We start from the raw sequence: 22225 nt of genomic DNA, 5'->3' as shown, positions 1-22225 counted from the left end.
AGTGCAATGCTGCATTGCTGTCTTTCAGATGATATGTTAAGCTGCAATCTTGTCTGTTCATTCAGGAGAAGGTAAAAGATTCCATTGTTTAATTCCATTGAACTCTTTTTCTCTCTTCCTAATCAGTATTCTTGTCGAGCAATACCATTTAAAAAAAAAGTTATTTTACTTACTGTTGGTGCCTTTCTATTTGCAAATTAGCTGCTATTTGTCAATATAACAAGTGACTGTACTTCAAAAATAATAAATTTAATGCAAAGTGTTTTGGGGAGTTTTGATATGATATGGCACATTCATAAATAGGTTTAGAGTTTATTTTAAGGGAAAAAAACTCAACTGAAAAAGGAAGATTTGAATTTATTTTGCACGTGTCATGGCATCACAAAGGAGTTTGCAACAAATGAAGTGTAGTCATTTTTAATTTGGGAAAAGTGACTGTTAATTTGTGCAAAGCAGTGATAGTGATAGATATGTTTTCAGGTGTGGGTTGAAAGATAAATCTTGGCCAGGTCACTGGGGAGAACTCCCTAGTTCCCCTTCAAACAATTTTTAGAGACCTGAGTAATGTCATGGGTTCTTTTGCATTTACCTGAGAAGGTAGATGGACTCATTCTAATATTCTATCTGAAAGACAGCACTTCTTGAGTGCAGTGGTCCTTCAGTACTGCACTGATTGTGTCAGACTAGATTTTGTGCTCTGGCCTCGAGTGGAACTAGAGCAAGTGTTACTGCTGATTGACAGTTGGCATCAAATTTGCTACGCAGTTTAGTTGGAACGAAAGCAGTATCTGTGACTTAGATTTCTATATCCTTGGTATTCTGTAACGGTCTATGCCAGCTTTATGAAGTCATGCAATAAAAACTCATTTTAAAATCTATGGTGCCAAGAATGGTACAGTGAATTAGAGCTGTTGCTTAATTTCTGCAATGGAACAACACATTAATTTTTAAAGTTAGGATTTCAGTTTTTTTCCATGTAACAAAATAGCTTTAACTTCTGTCAAGTGAGTGTTTGCAAAACTTAACATTGCAGTCATAGTGGTTAGTAATTGGGATTGCATGTATAACAGTTTTTCTTCACTTAGTTAGCATTTTCCTCTTGTTTCCTATACACCAAATTTTGAATGCATTGCAACTTTGTTTAGGAACAAAATCTGAGGGTTCCCTGTTTGTTCTAACATTTAGTCATTTACTCAATTTGATGTATCTCTAGTCTATCTGTTGTCATCATCGCATCATCATCCAGTATGTTTTGGAATTTGCAATTGGTTTGGAATTTTCTGAAATAAAAGCTTACAAGGATCACTGGAAAATGTAATGCTTGGGGTTAACACACTTGTCTATTTTCACCTCTTGGATTGTGGTTTCAAATGCAGTTTGGGTTAAAAGTTGCCACAAGTACTGGGGCAATGAATTTTGTTAGTTCATATTGAACTCCAAGTGGGATGTGGCCCACAAAACAAAACTAGTCTCAATTGGCCAATGAGTTGTCACCCTCATCGTATAAGCTTTTATACCCTTTTTTTTTCAAGAAAACTGCTTTTTTGGGTAGTGTAGAGAATTTCTGTGCATCTAACCTGTGCTGTTTTTCATTTGGGAGAGGTGAGTGCACTCATAGTAAATGCTTTTGTTTCCCATTGTTAACACCCCAAGCAGAGATGAGTATAAAACATTAGCACTAAGTGTAATTTAAGTAAAATAATGCTCCTAAATACATAGAAAAAGTAACAATGGTTGCTGTGATGTTTTACATTGCCTGGTTATTCACCATGGAAACCTATTGCCTTAATTTAAAGTGAAGTTATCTGGCTTTTTTTTTCCTCTTCAGAAAACCGGCATTATGGAGAAACCAAAATGAATGAACATAGTAGTCGGTCGCATACAATTTTTAGAGTGGTAAGATATAATTATCCACGGAAATAGTTGTTCTTTTGGACAATCAGAATGCATGCATTTACATTGCTATTTTCATGATCTCAGGATGTCTCAAAACTCTTTGCAGCCAATAAAATACTTTTGAAACGCGGTCACTATAATGTAGGGCATCAGGGCACCTAGTTTGTGCATAGCAAGTCCCCATAAATAGCAACGAGATGATCAATTGGGATAATATTTTTTAAATGATGTTGGCTGAGAGAGAACTATTGGATATGGCACAGGGAACACTTCCCTACTCTTATTCAAATATGTCCATCTGATTAGTCTCATTCTAAAATTGTCCTTCCAGGTCACAAGGAGAGCAGGAATATAAAACCACCATTGCCTCCAAATCATATGCCATTCTGATTTGGAGGTAAATATTGCTGTTCCTTCTTTGATGGGCCAAAATCCTGGAATTTGCAACTGGTTGGTGCTGTAGGTGTACCTTGGCCACATGGACTGCAGCAATTCAAGAAGAAGGCTTACTAATACTTTTCTGAAGGGCAACTAGGGATAGCCAAATAATGGCTGCAATTATAGAGTGCCAGCATATTAAATTGCCTATACTGGTAATATTGATTTGAATTCTATAACATAATACAGAATACAATGGAAAGCTTATTCATGCTGCTTAGCAAGCATGAAAACATTCTAATCAAAAGGGGAAAGAGTATTTAGATAAAAGCAAAATAGCAAAATACTGCGGATGCTGAAATCTGAAACAAAAACAGAAAATGCTGGAAAAACTCAGCAGGTCTAACAGCATCTGTGGAGAGAAAAACAGAGTTAACGTTTCGAGTCTGTAGGACTCTTCAGAGCTGCAAACAGATTGAGTTTTTTTCTCATTGCCTTTTAGTTAACTTTTTCTGGCGATGAGCTGAAGAAGAGTCATATGGACATGAAACGTTAGCTCTCTTTCTCTCTCCACGGATGCTGTTAGACTTGCTGAGTTTTTCCAGCATTTTCTGTTTTTGTTTGGGAAAAAATATTTGTGCTAGTCAATACCATCCAACATTTTGCTGTTTCAAGATCCTGTCATGAGAAGAGCTTAGCACATATCTGGTTTGTTTGTTTAAGCTTCAGGTGTGCATCTGTGGTCGTCATTCTTCCCTTGTGTCACAATTCCTGTTCTCGCCAAATTCACTTTGAAAACATTAGACAAAAGAAGAGTTTCTTTCAATTAAAATGTTGTTTGGTAATGCGGAACTTGAGTATTGCTGAAAAAAGAGACATTGTTTCTTCCCACATGTCCAGTGCTGTGCTGAAACATTTATAAAGTCATCAGTTTAACAGCAAATCATGGACAGATTTGCTTTTTATAGTTAGATTTGTTCTTGCAACCAGACTGAGTTTTTTTTCTCATTGCCCTTTAGTTAACTTTTTCCGACGATGAGCTCAATGTCCATATCCTACTCCTATAGACTTCAGCTGTGTAATTTTTACTTATACTGAAAACTGTTTTCAGCAATACATATTTAGCACACTATAATCTGGTTCTTGCTGTCTAGTGGTGGACCTGAGTTTTATTTCTACAAATACGTATCAATATTTAAAGACTGTATATTGTACAACAGTGCAGTTATAGAATAGTCATATTGATCCATAATTGTCTTGTGAAACAAGTAGCAGAACTTGGTGTATTATAATACTTATCTCTACCTGGGTTTTTTATCTGACAACCATTGATGTTGGGGGGGGTGGAAATGAGCACCCCATGATTACATTAATAAAGCATCTTTCCAGTTATTTTTACTTCAATCAGGAAAACTGGAAAAAGCTTCAGTTAAAATAACATATATCCAGTACAGAATGAGAAGGTATAAATGAATGATGGATCTTCATAGTTAGTTTCTGACCCATTGTGGAATGTACTTCACAGTTAAACCCATTGTGAATCAGTGCGCTAATTTAAATGATGGAACAGAGTGGACATAAATGCGGATGCTCATTTTTAAGATTGCTTTTGTACTCTACCTATTGACTTGTGCAAAAGGACAGCAATTCTGAGTTGTGGCTGGCTCATTTGTTAAAGCATGCTTGTGTATAATTGTCAGCATATCCAAGATATTTTTAGTTTAAAGAAAAATTTATTGAAATTAATATTTGTTTTTGACATGCTATAATTCAAAAGCTTTGTCGTGCTTTGTTAAAATAGCCTGCAACATCAGAGGTGCTTGGAGCACTTCTGTTTTAAAATACATTTTTAAAGCAATTTCAATTTTATGGGCTCTGATTTCAGAAACCTTTCCATTTCAGATAGTGGAAAGCAGGGATAAAAATAATGAAGCAGTTATGGTTGCACATCTGGTAAGTTATGTTCCATTTTTTTAAAGTCACTGGGAAATCTACATCTAGTTCAATTCAGTTGATCTTCATGTTGTGGCTTAACCAGAATGAGGACCCCTTTGGTTGCTTGGGCCGAATAGGTGTCCCGTAGCTACATATAAAGTTTGAATGACTTTTTGACTTGATTTGCATATGTCAGTTTGTTGTCACTAACAAATGTTGATGTTTGAGTTGAACACCAATGACAACACAGCAAGAAAAATAATTGCAAATACAACTGAATTGCTCAGGCTCAGAAGATACACAGCTAACCCAAGAGCTGTACTTGCCTTGGGATTACCATGAAAAATAGTCTAGTAAGGCTGGGGGCTCTGGGCAGAATCTTCCGTTCCTGCCAGCATAGGGAAACTTGCTGTGTGGGTGAGCTTAATTTGGCATCAGGCCAAAAATCACCTTTCCTGATGGGATGAACGTTTGCAGTTAAGTTCCTGGGACTTTAAAGGCGGGTTGAGTTTCCCACCGAACAATGTCGGGAAACCCTTTTGCATGCATTAGCATGTCATGCATGCTCATCAAAAGGCCAACTCACTGGAATTAAGTTCCCCTCTGGCAAGAAGTTAGAACATTCACTTTTACGACTGCACATAAATGGCTTGCACCTGGCGAGGTAGACTTCTTCCACAAATAATGGTGAGTTGCTGCTGCCCTGTCTTCTTTGGGGAGCATCTGTAAATGCCAGCCTATGCTTGAGTGACCTGGTGATGTCAATGCAAATTGCATGGAGGATGTCCAAAGAAGGGTTAGCAGGGGAAGTTGCAACAGTGGCATGGCTAACGTGTAAGGGATAGTGCAAGTTGTCCAGGTGCCCTTTAAATATGGTGCTTGGACTTTGGACTGCATGAAGTAATGGCAGAGATGGTGATTTCATGTCCATCCCCACCACAAAAATTAGCGAGCTCTTTGAGGATGTGTATTTAATGAGCGGAGCAGCGCAAGTTCGTGCGTGGTCAGCCATCCCTTGCCCCTGAACGGAAATCACTCCCATTTCTATGCCCGCCACCAAACTTAGACCCCAGAATGGAAGATTCCAGCTTTGGTCACTAACCCAACAGTAGTGTTATACAATTTTCTGAAGGCCTTGAATTTATTCTCACATTACCTTTCTTTGATGATCATTCAATACACTTTGTAGCTTGAGTAATGAAACGTATTCAAACATCAAAATTGTTACATTAGGTATGATGCAAGTTTTATTTCTTTTGCCATTAGTATCATTTTGTATTTGTCATTTTTTTTTGATATGCAAAGCAAAAATCACTGGTATATCTTTTGATGCAAGATTTCATAATTGTTATTTTAGTTACTGAGAATTCCATATTCTAACAGCCCCTGTGTTAATAAATAAATATATTTTTATGATTACTGGAACTTTGTTTTTCACTGCACAATAGCAAGAATGAGATCATCGTATTTACTCTAAATCTTAAAATGTTCTGTTGTTCTGAACGGAAGCCCTAACTTTTTAATAATGTTACATCTCTAGTGATAAATACACTGGCCAAAATACTGCCATTTCAGTTGACTACTTTCTTTTGGACAAAAGTTACCTTTTCGCATGCTATGTTGGGAGTTAATAATTAGGGTTTGAGATGGTGGTGTGTGATTGATACAAGGTTTTTGCTTCTAGTGCACGAGTTCAAAACCCACCTCAAATGCAGGGGGTGTGGAAGTCTCTCTCTGGTTACAGGGGTCTTTCTGAACTTAACTGAGCAGCCAGAAGATTCTTTTATTTTGTACTATTTCACAATCTGCACAACGTTTTTATATTGTTTTATGTCTCTATACACCTGTAGTGAGTCACAAAGAGTATGACATAAATAAATAGAAGCAGGGATAGACCATAGGGCCCCTCAAACCTCCACCATTCAGTGTGATCCTGGCTTACTTTCTGCCCAGTCCCCATATCCCTTGATTCCCGGACAGACCAAATATCTCAGTCTGATATGTACTCAACAGTGGAGCATCCACGCCCCTCTGTGGTAAAGAATTCCGAAGATTCACAACACATTGAGTGAAGAAGTTACTTTGATCCCAGTCTTAAATGATCAACCCCTTATCCTGGGACTGTCCCTATGTTCTAGATTCCCAAGCCAGGGGAAACAATTTTCAATGTCTACCCTATCATCTCCTTTCAGAATATTGTTTCACTGAGATCACCTCTCATTCTTCTAAGGTCAGGAGAGCTTTGACCCAATTTACTGAGCCTTTCATCATAGGGACAACCCTCTCATCCCAGGGACCAATCTAGGGAGCCTTTGCTGTAGTCCTGTAATGTAAGTATACCCTTCCTTTAAATATGGAGATCAAAACTGCACACAGTATTCCAGGTGTAGCTTCACCAAAATCCTGTGCAATTGTGCCAAGACTTCTTTATTCTTATACTCCAGCTCCAATTTCCTTAAAACGTTTGGGGGGGGGAAAAAACTTAAGGCTCTAGTGTTTGTAAAGTGGCCCAGAAAGCAGATGTGGTGTTGGCTACCTTTTTTAACCGTACACAAATGTTGAGTTTATCCTGACTATAGAATCCTGTAAGCCCACAATTAATGTGTGGCTTCAAATGTAATCTTTTGCCCAAACTTTGTTTTGGGTTTGTTGCTCTGAGAAACTTGTTTTCAACACAGTGTCTCTGCCCTGGATAGTTTGTGGGAAAGTTATTTTGTTAACCAAAGCACTCTTTGCCATGTGAAAGGTGAGCTGGATGCCTGGATAGTAAGCTCTCCCTTTATTCTTTCTAATATAGATCACCCTGGTCAAGGAAATGGAAAGATTGGGATTTTGTTGACAGCTGGTCTACTGTAGTAAAATGAGGCTGGAGATGATGTTTTGTGGGGAGCGTGTTTTCTAATTTACCTGGTGGCTGTTGGGTGATGTAAATTAATGTACCTGACTTTGAATTTGGGAAAAGAACTTGAACTACGTTACATAGTACTTACAAAACCTTGCTTTTCTTTTACAGAATTTGGTTGATCTGGCAGGCAGTGAACGAGCCAGCCAAACAGGAGCTGAAGGCAAGTTGTTTTTCTAACTTGAGGTTTTGTTCAAGAATTTACTTTGCTATCCAATAGGTTCCTTCCCTTAATTAATGCCCTACAATTCTTAACTCATTTTATGTCTTTGCTTTAACCTGTTCCAGCAAAACCCAATTGTATGCAATCGTTGTTTTCTGGGGAGTACAACCTGCCAAATACTGGCAGTTTAAGTTTATGTGAAATATACATTACATTTGAAACTGAATAAGCACAAAGCATTCAGATCTTAGCTGCTGCTAAAGTGTTAATACAAGAATGTACTTAAAAAAAGCTTGCATTTTATGTAGTGCTTATCGTGACCATGATGTTTCAAAGCACCTTACAGCCAGTAAAATACTGTGTACTCACTGTTGTAGGAAATGCACCAGCTAATTTATGCTCTGCAAACTCCCACAAACAGCATTGTGATAATGACTTGATCATACTTTTTGTGATGTTGATTGAAGGATAAATTTTGGCCAGGATACAAGGGATAACTCCCCTGCTCCTCTTTGAAATAATGCTGTGGGATCTATTACATCCATTCAAGCAAGCAGATGGGGCCTCGGTTTAATATTTCACCCAAAAGACAGCACCTCTAACAGTGCAATGCTCCCTCAACACTGCAGTGGGGTGTCAGCTTTGATGTTGATGCTCAAACTCTGGAGTGGGACTTGAACCTGGAATGTTGTGATTCAGAGGCACATGTGCTACGGATTGAGCTACAGTTGACACAGTGCACTATGTGTCCATGCTGTGCATTACCAGTCTTATGTCTAGATGTTGCAGAGGCAAATTGTGGGAAGGAAACTCTAGGCTTCATTTGTAATTCTGGAACTGGCAATAACACATGCTTAGCAAGTCCTGTAGCTTTGTGCTTTTCAATAATATTTCAATCTGAGTTCTTGCCCAGGGCAACCTGATCTCTTTTTATTGTCTCTGCTCAGCGGCTCCATAGCATTGTCTGAAACTCCAGCTAAGAGAGTGCTCAGTTAGAGAGAACGTAGAATTGGAAGCAGTATGAATTCAGTGTGGAGACTATTACATAAAAAGGCACCTTCATTTTTGTAACTGGGGCAGTGGTGATCGATCAATTTCTGCCTTTCTCAATCGTCTGAATGTTGTGTTAGTTGTGATTCTATACTCCTCCAGTGGGTATGCCACTGAGTCACCTGCCCAAAAATGCAACCTCTAAACAATCAACAAATTGGCAGAAACTTTTACTTGCTCTGGTAGCTTCACTATGGGAGAAAAAACCTGGAAAAAGTCACACTTTGTTGAATAAGGCACCACTGAGTTTTTGACTTCATAATTACAGCTGAACAGTCTGTCATTGAAAATTTTATATCTGCAATATCAAATTTCTCCATTATGATTCCAAACTTTTAGATTTTCTTTAGAGGTTTGTTTATAATATTTTAGTTTCTATGTAAATCCAGTCATTTATTTTGCAATCTGAAAAGTTAAATTAAAAGTGAAGGATGAATGTTCTGGTTTACTGTATGTGTATACTTCATTATTGATTGCTATACATGTGGAGATTTAAACTAACATCAGAAAAGATGAAGTCTGCACTAGAGAAATTGCTAGATTTTTTTTTTGTGAGCAGCTTTCTCCGAGGCCAGCAACCCATTGTTTCTCCACTGGCCATAAAATCTAGCCCTGTAACTTTTTTTAAAAAAAGTTTATTTAATTGTATTGGAGAAATTTGACATTCCACAAATATAAAATTAGCTTTTCAGGGCCAGAGAGTTTGATAGTTCAGTAATTATGAGCTTAGCATGCTCTTTGGGGAGATGGGGGTGCTTTCTCAAGGGTTTTCACAGTGAAACTAATGGCGTAAAAATGAAAGTTTACCTTCCGGCTACTGTTCTAGCAGTGTCCAAAGCAGCCAATCAGCATGCACCAGTGCAGTTCAGTGATTTCTAATTGCAAGCCTGGGGGAACTTCAGCAGCACAATCTCTGGTAGAGCATAGCAAGACTGACAGCAACTTCTGAATTGTGTGTTATTCTGCACATATGCAGATTCCCAAAGTTGCATTTAGTTTTAGATGGACTAATGACAGTGAACATTGAAAGTGACCACTGCAAAATCCAGATCGTGATAACCCCACGTGTATGTCCCAATTTATATTTTGGTCTCTGTAATAATCAGCATTTTCAACTCCCTGGTTTGCTGTCTGTGACAATTCTTCAATGTGGTTTTGCTGGTTACTGTGCTTGATGTGACAGCTAGATGTCTGGAGATTTCCTTTACTTGGTACCAGATTCAAATTAACACCTGAGAAAAGAGAAGCCCAGACCACAGTTAGTTTAGATATTTTTGTACAGCTTTATTCGAGGTCGGCAGTGAGCGCAGTCGTTTTGCTGCTATCCATAACCTCATGTTGGCCATGACTCCTAAGCATTGCTCGGCATCGATTGCGAACCCCCTCTATGGGCTATAAATATGTCTAAACTCTTGATAAAGGGTATCTGGATTATTGCTAATTAGGAATCCAACCCTGGCTGCCTTCTAATGAAGAGTATAAAAATAATTGGGGCTATTTAATACAGAAAGTTTACAATAAGTTCATTTGTCTTGCATAGCAACTTAAATCTAATACAGCATTTTACTTTTGCTTCAAGCTGTCACACCTATTTGTGTGAAGGTGATATTGATTTTAATTTTTCTATAATTTAGGTGTTCGCCTAAAAGAAGGATGTTTTATCAACCGTAGCTTGTTTGTACTTGGCCAAGTTATTAAGAAGCTCAGTGACGGACAAGCTGGGTAGGAAGCTGCTTTGCTGTTTAGAATTTGACTATAATTGAGTGGCCAGATTTTTAAAGAATTAAAATATGAAACGTTTAATGTATGTAACCCTCAATGGAAGTTAATTTTTAAATCTCCAGGAGTGGTTAAGGGTTTTAACTTTTTGCCTTTCTGACCTAATTTTTTATTTTCCTGTTTTGTAGTGGGTTTTTAAATTATAGGGACAGTAAGCTGACTCGGATCCTACAGAACTCACTTGGGGGTAATGCAAGGACTCTCATCATTTGCACAATTACTCCAGTTGGTTTTGAGGAAACTCTCAGTACTCTTCAGGTAAGGCAATCTCTTTCCTATTCTTCACCTCTCCTTTCTCTAACCCTTTCAAATCGGCTGATACTTTGCTGAAAACAGGCTCAACAGAAAAGCACTTAGTACTATAATAAGAAAATGCTTGAGATGCAAATTGTCGTGACTTCCATCCTGAAACTCCTAGACCTAACTGAATGCAATTCTAGTGACTTGCAGTGAAATAAGAGTGACTGATAAATACTAGCCTTAATGTTGCTCATTCATATTGTTTTAACTGCCAATCTTTTATGAAATGACTAGTGTCATTAAAATTCTGCTAATCTGGTGCCACTTGCCCCAAGATAACCCATGACCTCTACCACAAGGCCATTATATACATTGGAGCAACATCACTTGCAAGTTCCCTTCCAAGTCCCAAACCATCCTGACTTAAAAATACATTGCTGCCGTTCACTATCATTGAGTCATAACCCTAAAACTCCCTCTCTGACATAACTGTGGGTGCACCTACACCACATGATCTGCAGTGGTTCAAGAAAGTAGCTCACCGCCAGCTTCTAATGGATGGGCAATAAATCCTGGCATTGCATGTGATGCCCACATAGCATGAATAAATATTTTTTGAAAAAGACCCTCTTGTAAGCAATATTTTGATGACAAAAGTTTTGTGCATAGCTATTTAACATGCAGAGAGATTTTTGGAAGGGGTATGTGAATGTTATAGCTTCAAGTTTGCAAGCACATACTTTTTGTTGTTTCATACCCTTACGTCTTCACCTCAATGAGTTCCGGGCTCGGCATAATGCTGAATTCTTCTTCCGCCGCCTTCATCTCCGTGCTCGCTTCTTTGGGCAGGAGTCCTTTCACCCGCCTCCAGTATTCTTCCCTCCACCTGAACCCCTCCCTCTGGCCTCTTACCTGCTCTTGATCTTTTCATTGAGAACTGTCGGCGTGACATCGGCCGTCTCGATTTCTCTGCTCCTCTCACCCACTCTAACCTGTCTCCTCCTGAACTTGCCGCACTCCGTTCTCTCGGGTCCAACCCTGACTTTGTTATCAAACCTGCTGACAAGGGTGGTGCTATTGTTGTCTGGAGTACTGACCTCTACCTTGCAGAGGCTGAGTGCCAACTTGCAGACACTTCCTCCTACCTACCCCTGGACCATGACCCCACCACGGAACATCATGCTATTGTTTCCAGGACTGTCACTGACCTCATCCCCTCTGGAGATCTTCTCTCCACAGCTTCCAACCTCAGTCTCCCAACCTCAGTCAGCCCGCTTCCACTTCCTCCCCAAAATCCACAAACAGGACTGTCTCGGTAGACCGATCGTGTGAGCCTGTTCCTGCCCCATGGAACTCATTTCTTCCGATCTTGATGCCGGACTCTCTCCCCTTGTCCAGTCTCTTCCCACCTACATCCGTGATTCCTCTGATGCCCTACATCATATCAACAATTTCCAGTTCCCAGGCCCAAACTGCCTCCTCTTCACCATGGACTTTCAGTCTCTCTACACCTCCATCCCCCACCAGGATGGTCTGAGGGCTCTCTGCTTATTCCTCGAACAGAGGCCTGAACAATCCCCATCCACCACCACTCTCCTCCGTCTGGCTGAACTTGTTCTCTCACTGAACAATTTCTCCTTAAACTCGTCTCACTTCCTCCAAATAAAGGTGTGGCTATGGGTACCCGCATGGGCCCCAGTTATGCCTGTCTCTTTATGGGGTATGTGGAACATTCCTTGTTCCAGCCCTACTCGGGCTCCCCTCCCACAACTCTTTCTCCGGTACATCGATGACTGTTTCGATGCTGCTTCATGCTCTCGTCTGGACCTGGAAAAATTTATTAATTTTGCTTCCAATTTCCACCCCTCCATCACTTTCGCATGGTCTATCGCTGACACATCCCTTCCCTTCCTTGACCTCTCTGTCTCAATTTCTGGTGCTAGACCGCCCACCAATATTCATTAAGAGCCCACCGACTCCCACAGCTACCTTGACTACAGCTCCTCACACTCTGCTTCCTGTAAGGACTCCATCCCATTCTCTCAGTTCCTTTGCCTCTGTCGCATCTGTTCCGATGTGCCACTTTCCAAAACAGTGCTTCTGACATGTCTTTCTTCCTTCCTTAACTGAGGTTTCCCACCCACGGTGGTTGACAGGGCCCTCAACCGTGTCCGACACATCTCCCGCGTCTCTGCACTCACACCTTCCTCTTTCATGATAGGGTCCCCCTTGCCCTCACTTTTCACCCCACCAGCCTCCGTGTTCAAATGATCATCCTCCGCCAACTCCACGATGCCGCCACCAAACACATCTTCCCTTCACCACCACCCACCCCCTGGCCCCCAGTCGGCATTCCGTAGAGACAGTTCCCTCCGGGACACCCTGGTCCACACCTCCATCACCCCCAACACATCAACACCCTCCCATGGCACCTTCCCATGCAATCGCAGAAGTGCAACACTTGTCCCTTTACTTGCCCCGTCCTCACCGTCCAAGGGCCCAAATACTCCTTTCAAGTGAAGCAGTGCTTCACTTGCACTTCCCTCAATTTGGTCTACTGCATTCGCTGCTCCCTCTACGGTCCCCTCTACACTGGAGAGACCAAACGCAGACTGGGTGACCGCTTTTCGGAACACCTTCGGTCTGTCCGCAAGCATGACCCAGAACTTCCTGTCGCTTGCCATTTCAACACACCAACCTGTTTTCATGCCCACATGTCCATCCTTGGCCTGCTCCATTCATTGTTTTATAGCCCATTTTGATCATTTTTCACCCACACCCTCCCCTCCCCCCACCCCACCCCCACTAGGGCCACCTGTCACTGGCTTATCTTGCTTTCTACTCTTAATGTCACCATAAGCACCTCCTTTAGCCAGTATCATCACCCATCAACACCCCTTCGACCTTTTCTTTATGACATCTTTTACAACCTCTCCTTTGCCTCCATCTATCATTGGCATTCTATCCAGCTTCACATGTGCCACCCCCCTTAAACAGTATATACTTCACCACATTTCTACTTCTCTTTAGTTCTGAAGAAGAATCATATGGACTCGAAACATTAACTCTGTCTTTCTCTCCACAGATGCTGTCAGATTTGCTGAGTTTTTCCAGCAATTTTTGTTTGATTTCCAGCACCCGCAGTATTTTGCTTTTACTTTTTGTTGTTCCCTGGTTTCATTGCGACACACGCAAATATCTTGTCAGTCTCTGATTTCATTTGATGTGATGAGACGCGAACAAAATCCCTGCAAACAATCACTGTATGAACAATATTGTGTGAACTGCAAGAACAGGGTTGTGCACAGAAGCAGTGGCGCAATGACTGCATGGAGGAAGCATTTTATTTTCACCAAATAGCAAATGCCTTCGCTATTAAGCCATTCCCTTGATGCTGCTTATTGTGGCCGGTAAACTGGCTTTTAGTTTGGGTACGTGAAACCAAAACTTAAAGTGGAGGTCTCACTTTCTGGTTCACTTTGCAGCTCATGCACACTAACCTTTTGTTAGTCTTTGACAGGCCTTGTGGTATTAAGTTATTTATCAAGGAAAAATGGGCACAAAAATGAGTAAGTTATTCTATTATGCACTGTTCTCCCAATTTCTGTCTCTGCCAATTTCCACACCTGAGCTTTTAAAATGTCCTCATTTGAGGACCCCCTTGTACTGTAGTAGACAGACCTGTATCATGTCTGTCCCATTTTCTTGTGCCCTTGCTTTCATTCCCCTGCTATCCCGACTGTGATGAAGGCCTCTTCCACCCTTCCATTTACCAGTTCATCTTCCATTTCTGCCATCTCCGCCTCCAATGTGATCCTGTCATCAAATACTTCATATCCCATGTCTCTACTTCATAAGGGGACCACTCACTCCATGACACCCTGGTTAACTCTTGTGCCACCCACTGCCATTACCAGCAAGTACAGGAGGTGCAACACTTGTTTATTTATCACTTCCCACATCTTCTATCCCAAGAGATAGGCATTGCATGTGAGACAACTTACTGTGTTTTATTCTGTGCTCATGGTATGGTTTTCTTTATATGGAGTGACCAAATGAAGATTAAGATTTCCACTCTTTGCCACATTAATTCTTCATCCCACTTTTTTTCTGACCTCTCCATTATTGGTTTTCTATGTTGTTCTATGGAAACTTGGTGCAAATTTGAACATAACTGGTATCCTTTTGTTATGCACTTGCAGATGTCTACTTCCTTTTCAGCAAGAGTTGCTGATGCCTTAGGAAGGACTGTGAGCATTTCGGGGGTTCTCGGGATGTGTGTATCATTGGCAAGGCCAGTGTTTATTGTCTGTCCCTAATTGCCCTTCAGATGGAGAAGGAGAACTGCCTTTTTGAACTGCTGTGATGTAATGTAGGTCAATCCATAGTGCTGTTAGGAAGTGAGTCCCAGGACTTTGACCCACTGACTGGGAAGGAATGGTGATATTGTTCCATGTCAGGCTGGTGCATGACTTGGAGGGAAAATTGCAGATGGTAGACAGGCTTTGGGGAGTCAGGAAGTGCATTACGCGCCACAGAATTCTGACCCTCTGACCTTTTGTGGCCAAAGTATTTATATGGCTGGTCACGATGATGTTGGGGTGAATTCAGTGACACTAATGCCATTGAGTATGAAGAGGAGATGGTTAGATTCTCTCTTTGGAGGTGGTCATTGCCCAGCACTTCTGTGGCGCAAATGCTATTTGCCACTTCAACACCAGCCTGAACGTTATCCAGACATTGTTGCGTGCAGGACTGGACTTCTTCAATATCTGAGGAATTGCGAATGGTACTGAACATGTGCAATTCTGACTTTATGTTGGATGGAAGGTCATGATGAAGCAGCTGAAGATGTTTGGGCCTCAGACACCACCCTGAGGAACAGCTGCAGTGATGTCATGGTGCTGAGGTGATTGGCATCCAACAAGCGCAGCAACCTTCCTTTGTGCTACATATGACTCCAGCCAGTGGAGAACCTTCTCCCCCCTCCACCCCAGTTCCCATTGACTTTGATTTTTCTAGTGCTCTTTGATGTCACGTTCGGTCAAACACACTCTTGATGTCAAGGGTAGGCATTCTTGCTTCACCTCTCGAATTCAGCATTTTTGACTATATTTGGATCAAGGCTGTAATGAGATCTGGATCTGAATTGAACCTGGTGGAACCCAAACTGAACATCAGTGAGCAGGCTTTGCTTAATAGCACTGTCGACAACACCTTCTATCACTTTGATCGAGAATAGACTGACAAATTGGCAGTGGTAATTGGCCAAGTTGGTTATGTTCTGCTTTTTTGTGGACAGGACAGAGCTGAGTGATTTTCTACGTTGTTGGGTAGATGCCAATGTTGTAGCTGTACTGGAACAGTTTGGTTAAGGGTGTGGTTCGCAGTCCAACAGCCAGGATGTTGTCAGGGCCCATAGCTCATTGCAGGGTTTTAAATGAATACTTTGTGTCAGTGTTCACAAGTGAGAGGGACAACGTGGCTATGGAAATCAGGCAGAAGGACCGGTCCCTTAATGTAGCGGGACAGGTAGATAAGGTGGTTAAGAAGGCATATGGGATACTTGCCTTTATTAGCCGAGGCATAGCATATAAGATAGGGAGGTTATGCTGGAATTGTATAAAACGTTGGTTAGGCCACAGCTAGAGTATTGCGTGCAGTTCTGGAATCTGCATTATAGGAAGGATGTGATTGCACTAGAGAGTGTGCAGAGGAGATTTACCAGGATGTTGCCTGGACTAGAGAGTTTTAGTTATGAGGAGAGGTTAGATAGACTGGGGTTATTTTCCCTGGAGCAGAGGAGATTGAGGGGGGACATGATTGAGGCGTATAAAATTATGAGGGGCATAGATTGGGTAGACATAAAGGAGCTTTTCTCCTTGGTGGAGGGATCAATAACCAGGGGGCATAGATTTAAGGTAAGGGGTAGGAAGGAGGTTTAGAGGGGATGTAAGAATATTTTCATCCAGAGGGTGGTGAGAATCTGGAACTCACTGCCTGAAAGGGTGGTAGAGGCAGAAACCTTCATAACATTTAAGAAGTAGTTGGATGTACACTTGTGATGCCATGGCATACAAGGCTATGGGCCTAGTGCTGGAAAATGGGATTAGAATAGTTAGGTACTTGTTTGACTGGCGCAGACTCGATGGGCCAAAGGGCCTTTCTCTGTGCTGTAGACCTCTGTGACTCTATGACTATGACTCTAATACAAGTATATCCTTTCTTAAATGTGGTGACCCAAAACTATATACAGTACTTCAGATGCAGTCTCATCAAAACCCTGTACAACTGTAGGAAGACTTCTTTATTCTTGTATTCCAATTCCCTTGGAATAAAGGCCAACATGTCATCTGCCTTCCGAATTGCTTGCTGCACCTGAATGCTAACTTTCTTCATTCCTTGTACCAGCACACCCAAGTCTCTTTGAACATCAACACTTCGAAATTTCTCACCTTTAAAAATAATTCTGCTTTTTTATTCTTACAACCAAAGTGAATAACTTCACATTTCTCATCTGTCCTCTTGTTGCCCGCTCATGTAACCTATCTATATTTCTTTGCAGCCTCTGTGTCCTCCCCATGGCTTGCCTTTCCACCTGGTTTGGTATCATCAGCAAACTTGGATACATTACTCTCCATCTCTTCATCTAAGTCATTAATGTAGATTGTAAATAGTTGAGGCCCCAGCACTGATCCTTGCAGAGTCCACTATTCACTGCCGGCTAAGTTGAAAAAGCCCAGTTTATGCCCACTTTCTGTTTTCTATCCATTAACCAATCAACTATGCGTGCAAACATATTACACCCAACTCCATGAGCCCTTATTTTGCCTGTTAACCTTTTATGCGGCACCATCATCAAATGCCTTTTGTAAATACTACATCTTCTGGTTCCCTTTTATTTACTTTACCAGGTACATGCTCATAAAACTCATATTTTGTCAAACAGGATTTCCCTTTATTAAAACTATGTTGACTTGTTCTTAGTGCTATGCTTTTCTAAGTGCATTGTTAAGACTTCCTTAATAATAGATTCCCATTTTCCCAACAACTGATGTTAGGCCAATTGGCCTGTAGTTCACTGCTTTCCCTCCCTCCTTCCTTGAAAAGTGGTGTAACATTTGTGAACTTCCAATCTATTGGGACTATTCCAGAATCTAAGGAATTTTGCAGAATCATAGCTAGCATATCCACTATCTCTGCAGTTATCTCTTTTAGAACCCTGGGGTGTGGGCCATCAGGTCCTGGGGATTTGTTGGATTTTAGTCCCTTAAATTTTTCCAATACTTAATCTCTGCTGATATTAATTTGCTTAATTTCCTCACACTTTTTAGCCCCTAAGTTATTGTCTATTTCTGGTATGGAACTTGTGTCTTCCACTGTGAAAACAGACACAAAATATTTGTTCAATGCCTCTGCCACTTCTTCATTTCCCCATTATAATTTCTCCTGTCCCTGCTTTTAAGGGACCAATATTTACTTTGGCTATTTTTGTTTTTATGTACTTGTGAAAGCTCTTACAATCTGTTTTTACATTTCTGGCTAGTTTACTCTCATTCTATGTTTTTTTTTGCAATATTGTAAGCTGCCTCTTGTAATCTAATACTATCCTTAAATTCCTGAGTGAACCACACATGGCTCCTTTCTGAGTCTTTGTTCTTCACTGGAATGTATTTTTGTTGAACATTTTTGAATTGTTTCTTTAAATGTTTTCCACTGTTCAGTTACCTCCATACTTTTGTCTATTTATCCAATTAACCTTAGCCTCCCTTCATAACTATGTAATTGGCTTTGTTTAAGTTTAAGATATTTGTTTGTGATTGGAATATGTCACTTTAAAACTTAACATGGAATTGAATATTATGATCACTATTTCCCAGTGGATCTATCACTGACATTACAAATTAACCCTGCTTCATTACACAGTACTAGATCTAAGATAGGTTTACTCTAGTCAGTTGCACTATATACTGCTCTAAGAAACCGTCATCAAAACATTTTACAAACTCCTCATCTAGACCATTCTTGCCAATTTGACTCTCCCAGTCTATATGAAGATTAAACCCCTCACAATTATTACACTCCCCTTGTTACAGTCTCCAATAATTTCTCGTTTAATGCTCTGCCCATTAGTATAAACATTGTTAGGGGGCCCGTAAACTTCTCCCACCAGTGTTTTCTGGCTCTTGCTATTCCTAAATTCTACCCATTCTGATTCCACTGCATGATCTTCAGAGGCCACATCCTTTCTCACTAATGTCCTTAAGTCATCCTTTACCATAAGGGTTACCCCCACCTCCTTTGCCATTCTGTCTGTCTTTCTGAAATATTGTCATAGAGGCCAACAGCACAGAGAAAGGCCCTTTGGCCCATCGAGTCTACGCTGGTCAAACAACTACCTAACTATTCTAATCCCATTTTCCAGCATTAGGCCCATAGCCTTGTGTGCCATGGCATCACAAGTGTATATCCAAATACTAATTGAATGTTATGAGGGTTTCTACCTCTACCTTTCTGCCTCAGGCATTGAGTTCCAAATTCCATCGCCCTCTGGGTGAAAAAATTCTTCCTCTCATCCCCTCTAAACCCCCTGACCCTTACCTGAAATCTATGCCCCCTGGTTATTGATCCCTCCACCAAGGGGAAAAGTTCCTTCCTGTCTACCCGATCCATCCCCCTCATAATTTTATACACCTATTGTGTACCTTGGAATATTCATTTCCCAACCTTGGATCACCTTGTAACCATGTTCGTGTAATGGCAATTAGATCTAAATTTATCTCTATTTGTGCCATTAATTCATCAATCTTATTGCAGATGCTTCATGCATTCAGATAAAGAACCTTTTAATTTCATTTTTTTTTACTTCTGTTCCCTGTAATGACCTCATTTGCTGTTTCAGAATTTTGTTAAACTCCATGTCCCTTCCTGTGCCACTCTGCTTGTCTTTACCCACATCACTATACTGTTCTGATAGTCGACCCTACCTTTTGGATTTCTAAGTCTCCCTTCACCCGAACCCTGTCCCCTCCTTTGTTCGTTTAAAGCCCTGTCCACAACCCTAGTTATGCATTTGGCCAAAACGCTGGTCCCAGCCGAGATCAAGTGGAGCTCATTCCAATGGAATAGCTCATTCATCCCCGAGTACCAATACCAGTGTCCATGAATTGAAAATCCTTCTTTCCACACCAATCTTTGAGCCACGCACTTAATTCTCTAATCTACTTGATCCTACGCCAGTTGGCGTGTGGCTCGGGTAATCATCCAGAGATGATTACCTTTGATCTTTTTAATTTAGACCCTAGCTCCTCAAAATCTCTTCGGTAGAACCAGGAATGATGTTCTGCTATGTTGTTGGTTCCCACATGACCACAACAACTGAATGCTCCCCTCCCACTCCAAGTTTCTCTCCAGGAATGAGGAGATGTCCTTATCCCTGGCACTGGGCAGGCAACACAACCTTCGGAACTCGCTATTATGGCTGCAGAGAACAGAAAAACTATAATGCCTCCTATCACTACTGCATTCCTCTTTGCTCCAGTCACTTGAATGGCATCCTTTGCCATGGTGTCTAGGTCAGTCCGCTCATCCACCTTGCAGTCCTTCTTGTCCACACAGGTAGCAAGCACTTTATAGCTGTTTGACAAATTCAGGGGCTTAGGCTCCTCTCACTATATGCTGGGTTCCCATACTGTCCTGCGTGACCTGTAATCACACACTTCTGTCTCTGTCTCTGTCTCCCCCTTCTCTCTTTCCCCACCGCCTCTCTCCCCCCCAGCCCCTCTCGCCCCCCCGACACCCACAAATACTAATATAACTTAAACTGTCTATATTTCCTGTTTATCCTGCCTGTCTCTCTCGGAAGGTGAGGATAGGGGCAAACCCTCATTCTCGGAGGGATTGGAAGAGCTGAGACCAGAAATGCAAGATATGGTTTGGGCACAGATGTCAGGCTGTTGTTTGACTCATCTGTGGGACTACTGTTCCAATTTTGGTACAACTACCCAGATGTTAGTAAGGATGAATTTGCAGTGTCGGCAGGGTTGGGTGAGCTGTTGTCGTTTCTTCCCTTGCTTGATGCCAGGTCGTCCGTGTTGTTTTATTTCTTTTCAGCTTTTTAGTAGTTGTTTGGTACGCCTGAGTGTCTTGCTAGCTATTTCAGAGAGCAGCTAAGAGTCGACCACAAACTATGGACGTGGAGTTGTCATATGTAGGTTACACGAGAGAAGGATGGCAGATTTCCTTTTCCTAAATGGACGTTAGTGAACAATTGATGATGAAACTGAGACTAGGTTTCAATTCTTGATTTAATTGATTGGAATTTAAATTTAATTAATAAATTTATCAGCTGCCATGATGGGATTTGAATCCGTTTCCCCAGAGCATTAGTCTTGGCTTCTGGGTTACTCTTCCAGTGACATTACATGTACACTATTACCTTTCCGCTTTCATTTATCTAATGCTACCTTTAAATTAGCTGTGGATGGGTCATTTTTCCGTGGGGTTTCTGTGCCTTTAAATGAATGTATATATGTTTCAAATTATGTATCCTTTAAATGCCATGGCTTGTTTATTGTCATACCTTTTCTTCATGTTTCCCAATCTGCCTTAGCCAATTCATCCCTCCTACCCATGCAATTTTTGTTTAGATTAAAGACTGTAGTTTCAGACTTCACTAAATTCTTTCAAACGCAATATAAAATTCCATCATGTTATGGACACACTCTTCCCTGGAGGCCCCTCTACTACTGGCTTATTAATTAGCCCTTTCTTATTTCACAATACTAGATCCAAAGCTGCCTGTTCCCTAGTTGGTTCCTTGACATACTGATCTAGAAAACTCACTTGTATTCATTCCATGAACTTGTCCTCCACACTGTGACTGCAAGTTTGGCTTGCTCAGTCTATATGAAGGTTGAACTCTCTCATGATTACTGTTACCCTTGTTAAATGCACGTCTAATTTCCTGATTTATCCTTTGCCCTACACTACCTCAGCTGTTAGAGGGTCTATAAATAAATCCCACCAATGTTTTTTTTAACCTCTTGCTATTTCTTAGCTCCATGAGAATAGATTCTACTACTAGATTTTCTGAGCTAAGATCTGTTCTCTCTACTGTCTTTATCTCATCTTTTATTATTAGAGCTACCCCTCCTCCTTTTGCCCCTCTCTTCTAAAAGTCAAACATACAGGAGTATTTAGTTCCCAACCTTGGTCACCCTGTAACAATGTCTTCGTAATGACTATTAAGTCAAACCTATTAATTCATCTAATTTGTTGCTAATGTTTTCTGTGTTCAGCTGTAGTGCCTTTAGCTTTGCCTTTTTCGAATTTTCCGACATAACCTGATTCATCTAAGTGGCCCATGCAGTGAAACCCTGGCCTCCCACATCGCTCTTTCATCCACGCATTTAATCTTCTAATCTGTTTATCCCTATGCATGTTGGAACATGGCTTAGCTAACAACCTAGAGATTATTACTTTTGAGGTTCTCCTTTTTAATTTGGATCATTTGACCATTGAGTCAATCTAAAACTGTTTTTAACCTAAGGGGTGTGACTGCTTTCTAGAACAAAGTATCCAGTTAACTCTCCCCATCCCTGATGCCCTGCAAAGTCTGCAGCTCGAACTCCAGTTTAACAATTTTGACCTGAAATTCCTTGAGCTACAGTCACCTAACTGTAGATTTGGTTATCTGGGATTAAATGCTTTTCACAAACTCTTACATGTTGCAGTTATGGCATACCACCTGCCCTATCATGTCCAATTAGCCTGATTGATTAACTTATTTCATTAGTTCACTTTTTTAGTTCAATTGATTATTTCAGTTCTATTAATTGGTTTATCTAGTTTAAGGTACTAATATAGTGAAGTGATAGCAA

At 40.9% G+C, this 22225-nt stretch overlaps 1 protein-coding gene across 1 annotated transcript in view; it reads left to right on the top strand.

Annotated features, from left to right (window-relative positions):
• cenpe (centromere protein E) overlaps positions 1 to 22225 on the top strand; it is a 189853-nt gene that overhangs the window by 22704 nt on the left and 144924 nt on the right. The window contains exons 7-11 of the mRNA XM_078570164.1: positions 1829 to 1896; positions 4177 to 4227; positions 7223 to 7274; positions 9959 to 10046; positions 10232 to 10361. Coding sequence (XP_078426290.1) covers positions 1829 to 1896; positions 4177 to 4227; positions 7223 to 7274; positions 9959 to 10046; positions 10232 to 10361 — 389 coding nt within the window. The remainder of the gene's footprint in view (positions 1 to 1828; positions 1897 to 4176; positions 4228 to 7222; positions 7275 to 9958; positions 10047 to 10231; positions 10362 to 22225) is intronic.

The sequence above is a fragment of the Cetorhinus maximus genome, chromosome 2, assembly GCF_964194155.1.
Source record: "Cetorhinus maximus chromosome 2, sCetMax3.hap1.1, whole genome shotgun sequence".
NCBI classification, from domain to species: Eukaryota; Metazoa; Chordata; class Chondrichthyes; order Lamniformes; family Cetorhinidae; genus Cetorhinus; species Cetorhinus maximus.
The sequence above is the reverse complement of the archived record's forward strand: the minus strand, read 5'-3'. Positions and strand labels throughout refer to the sequence as shown.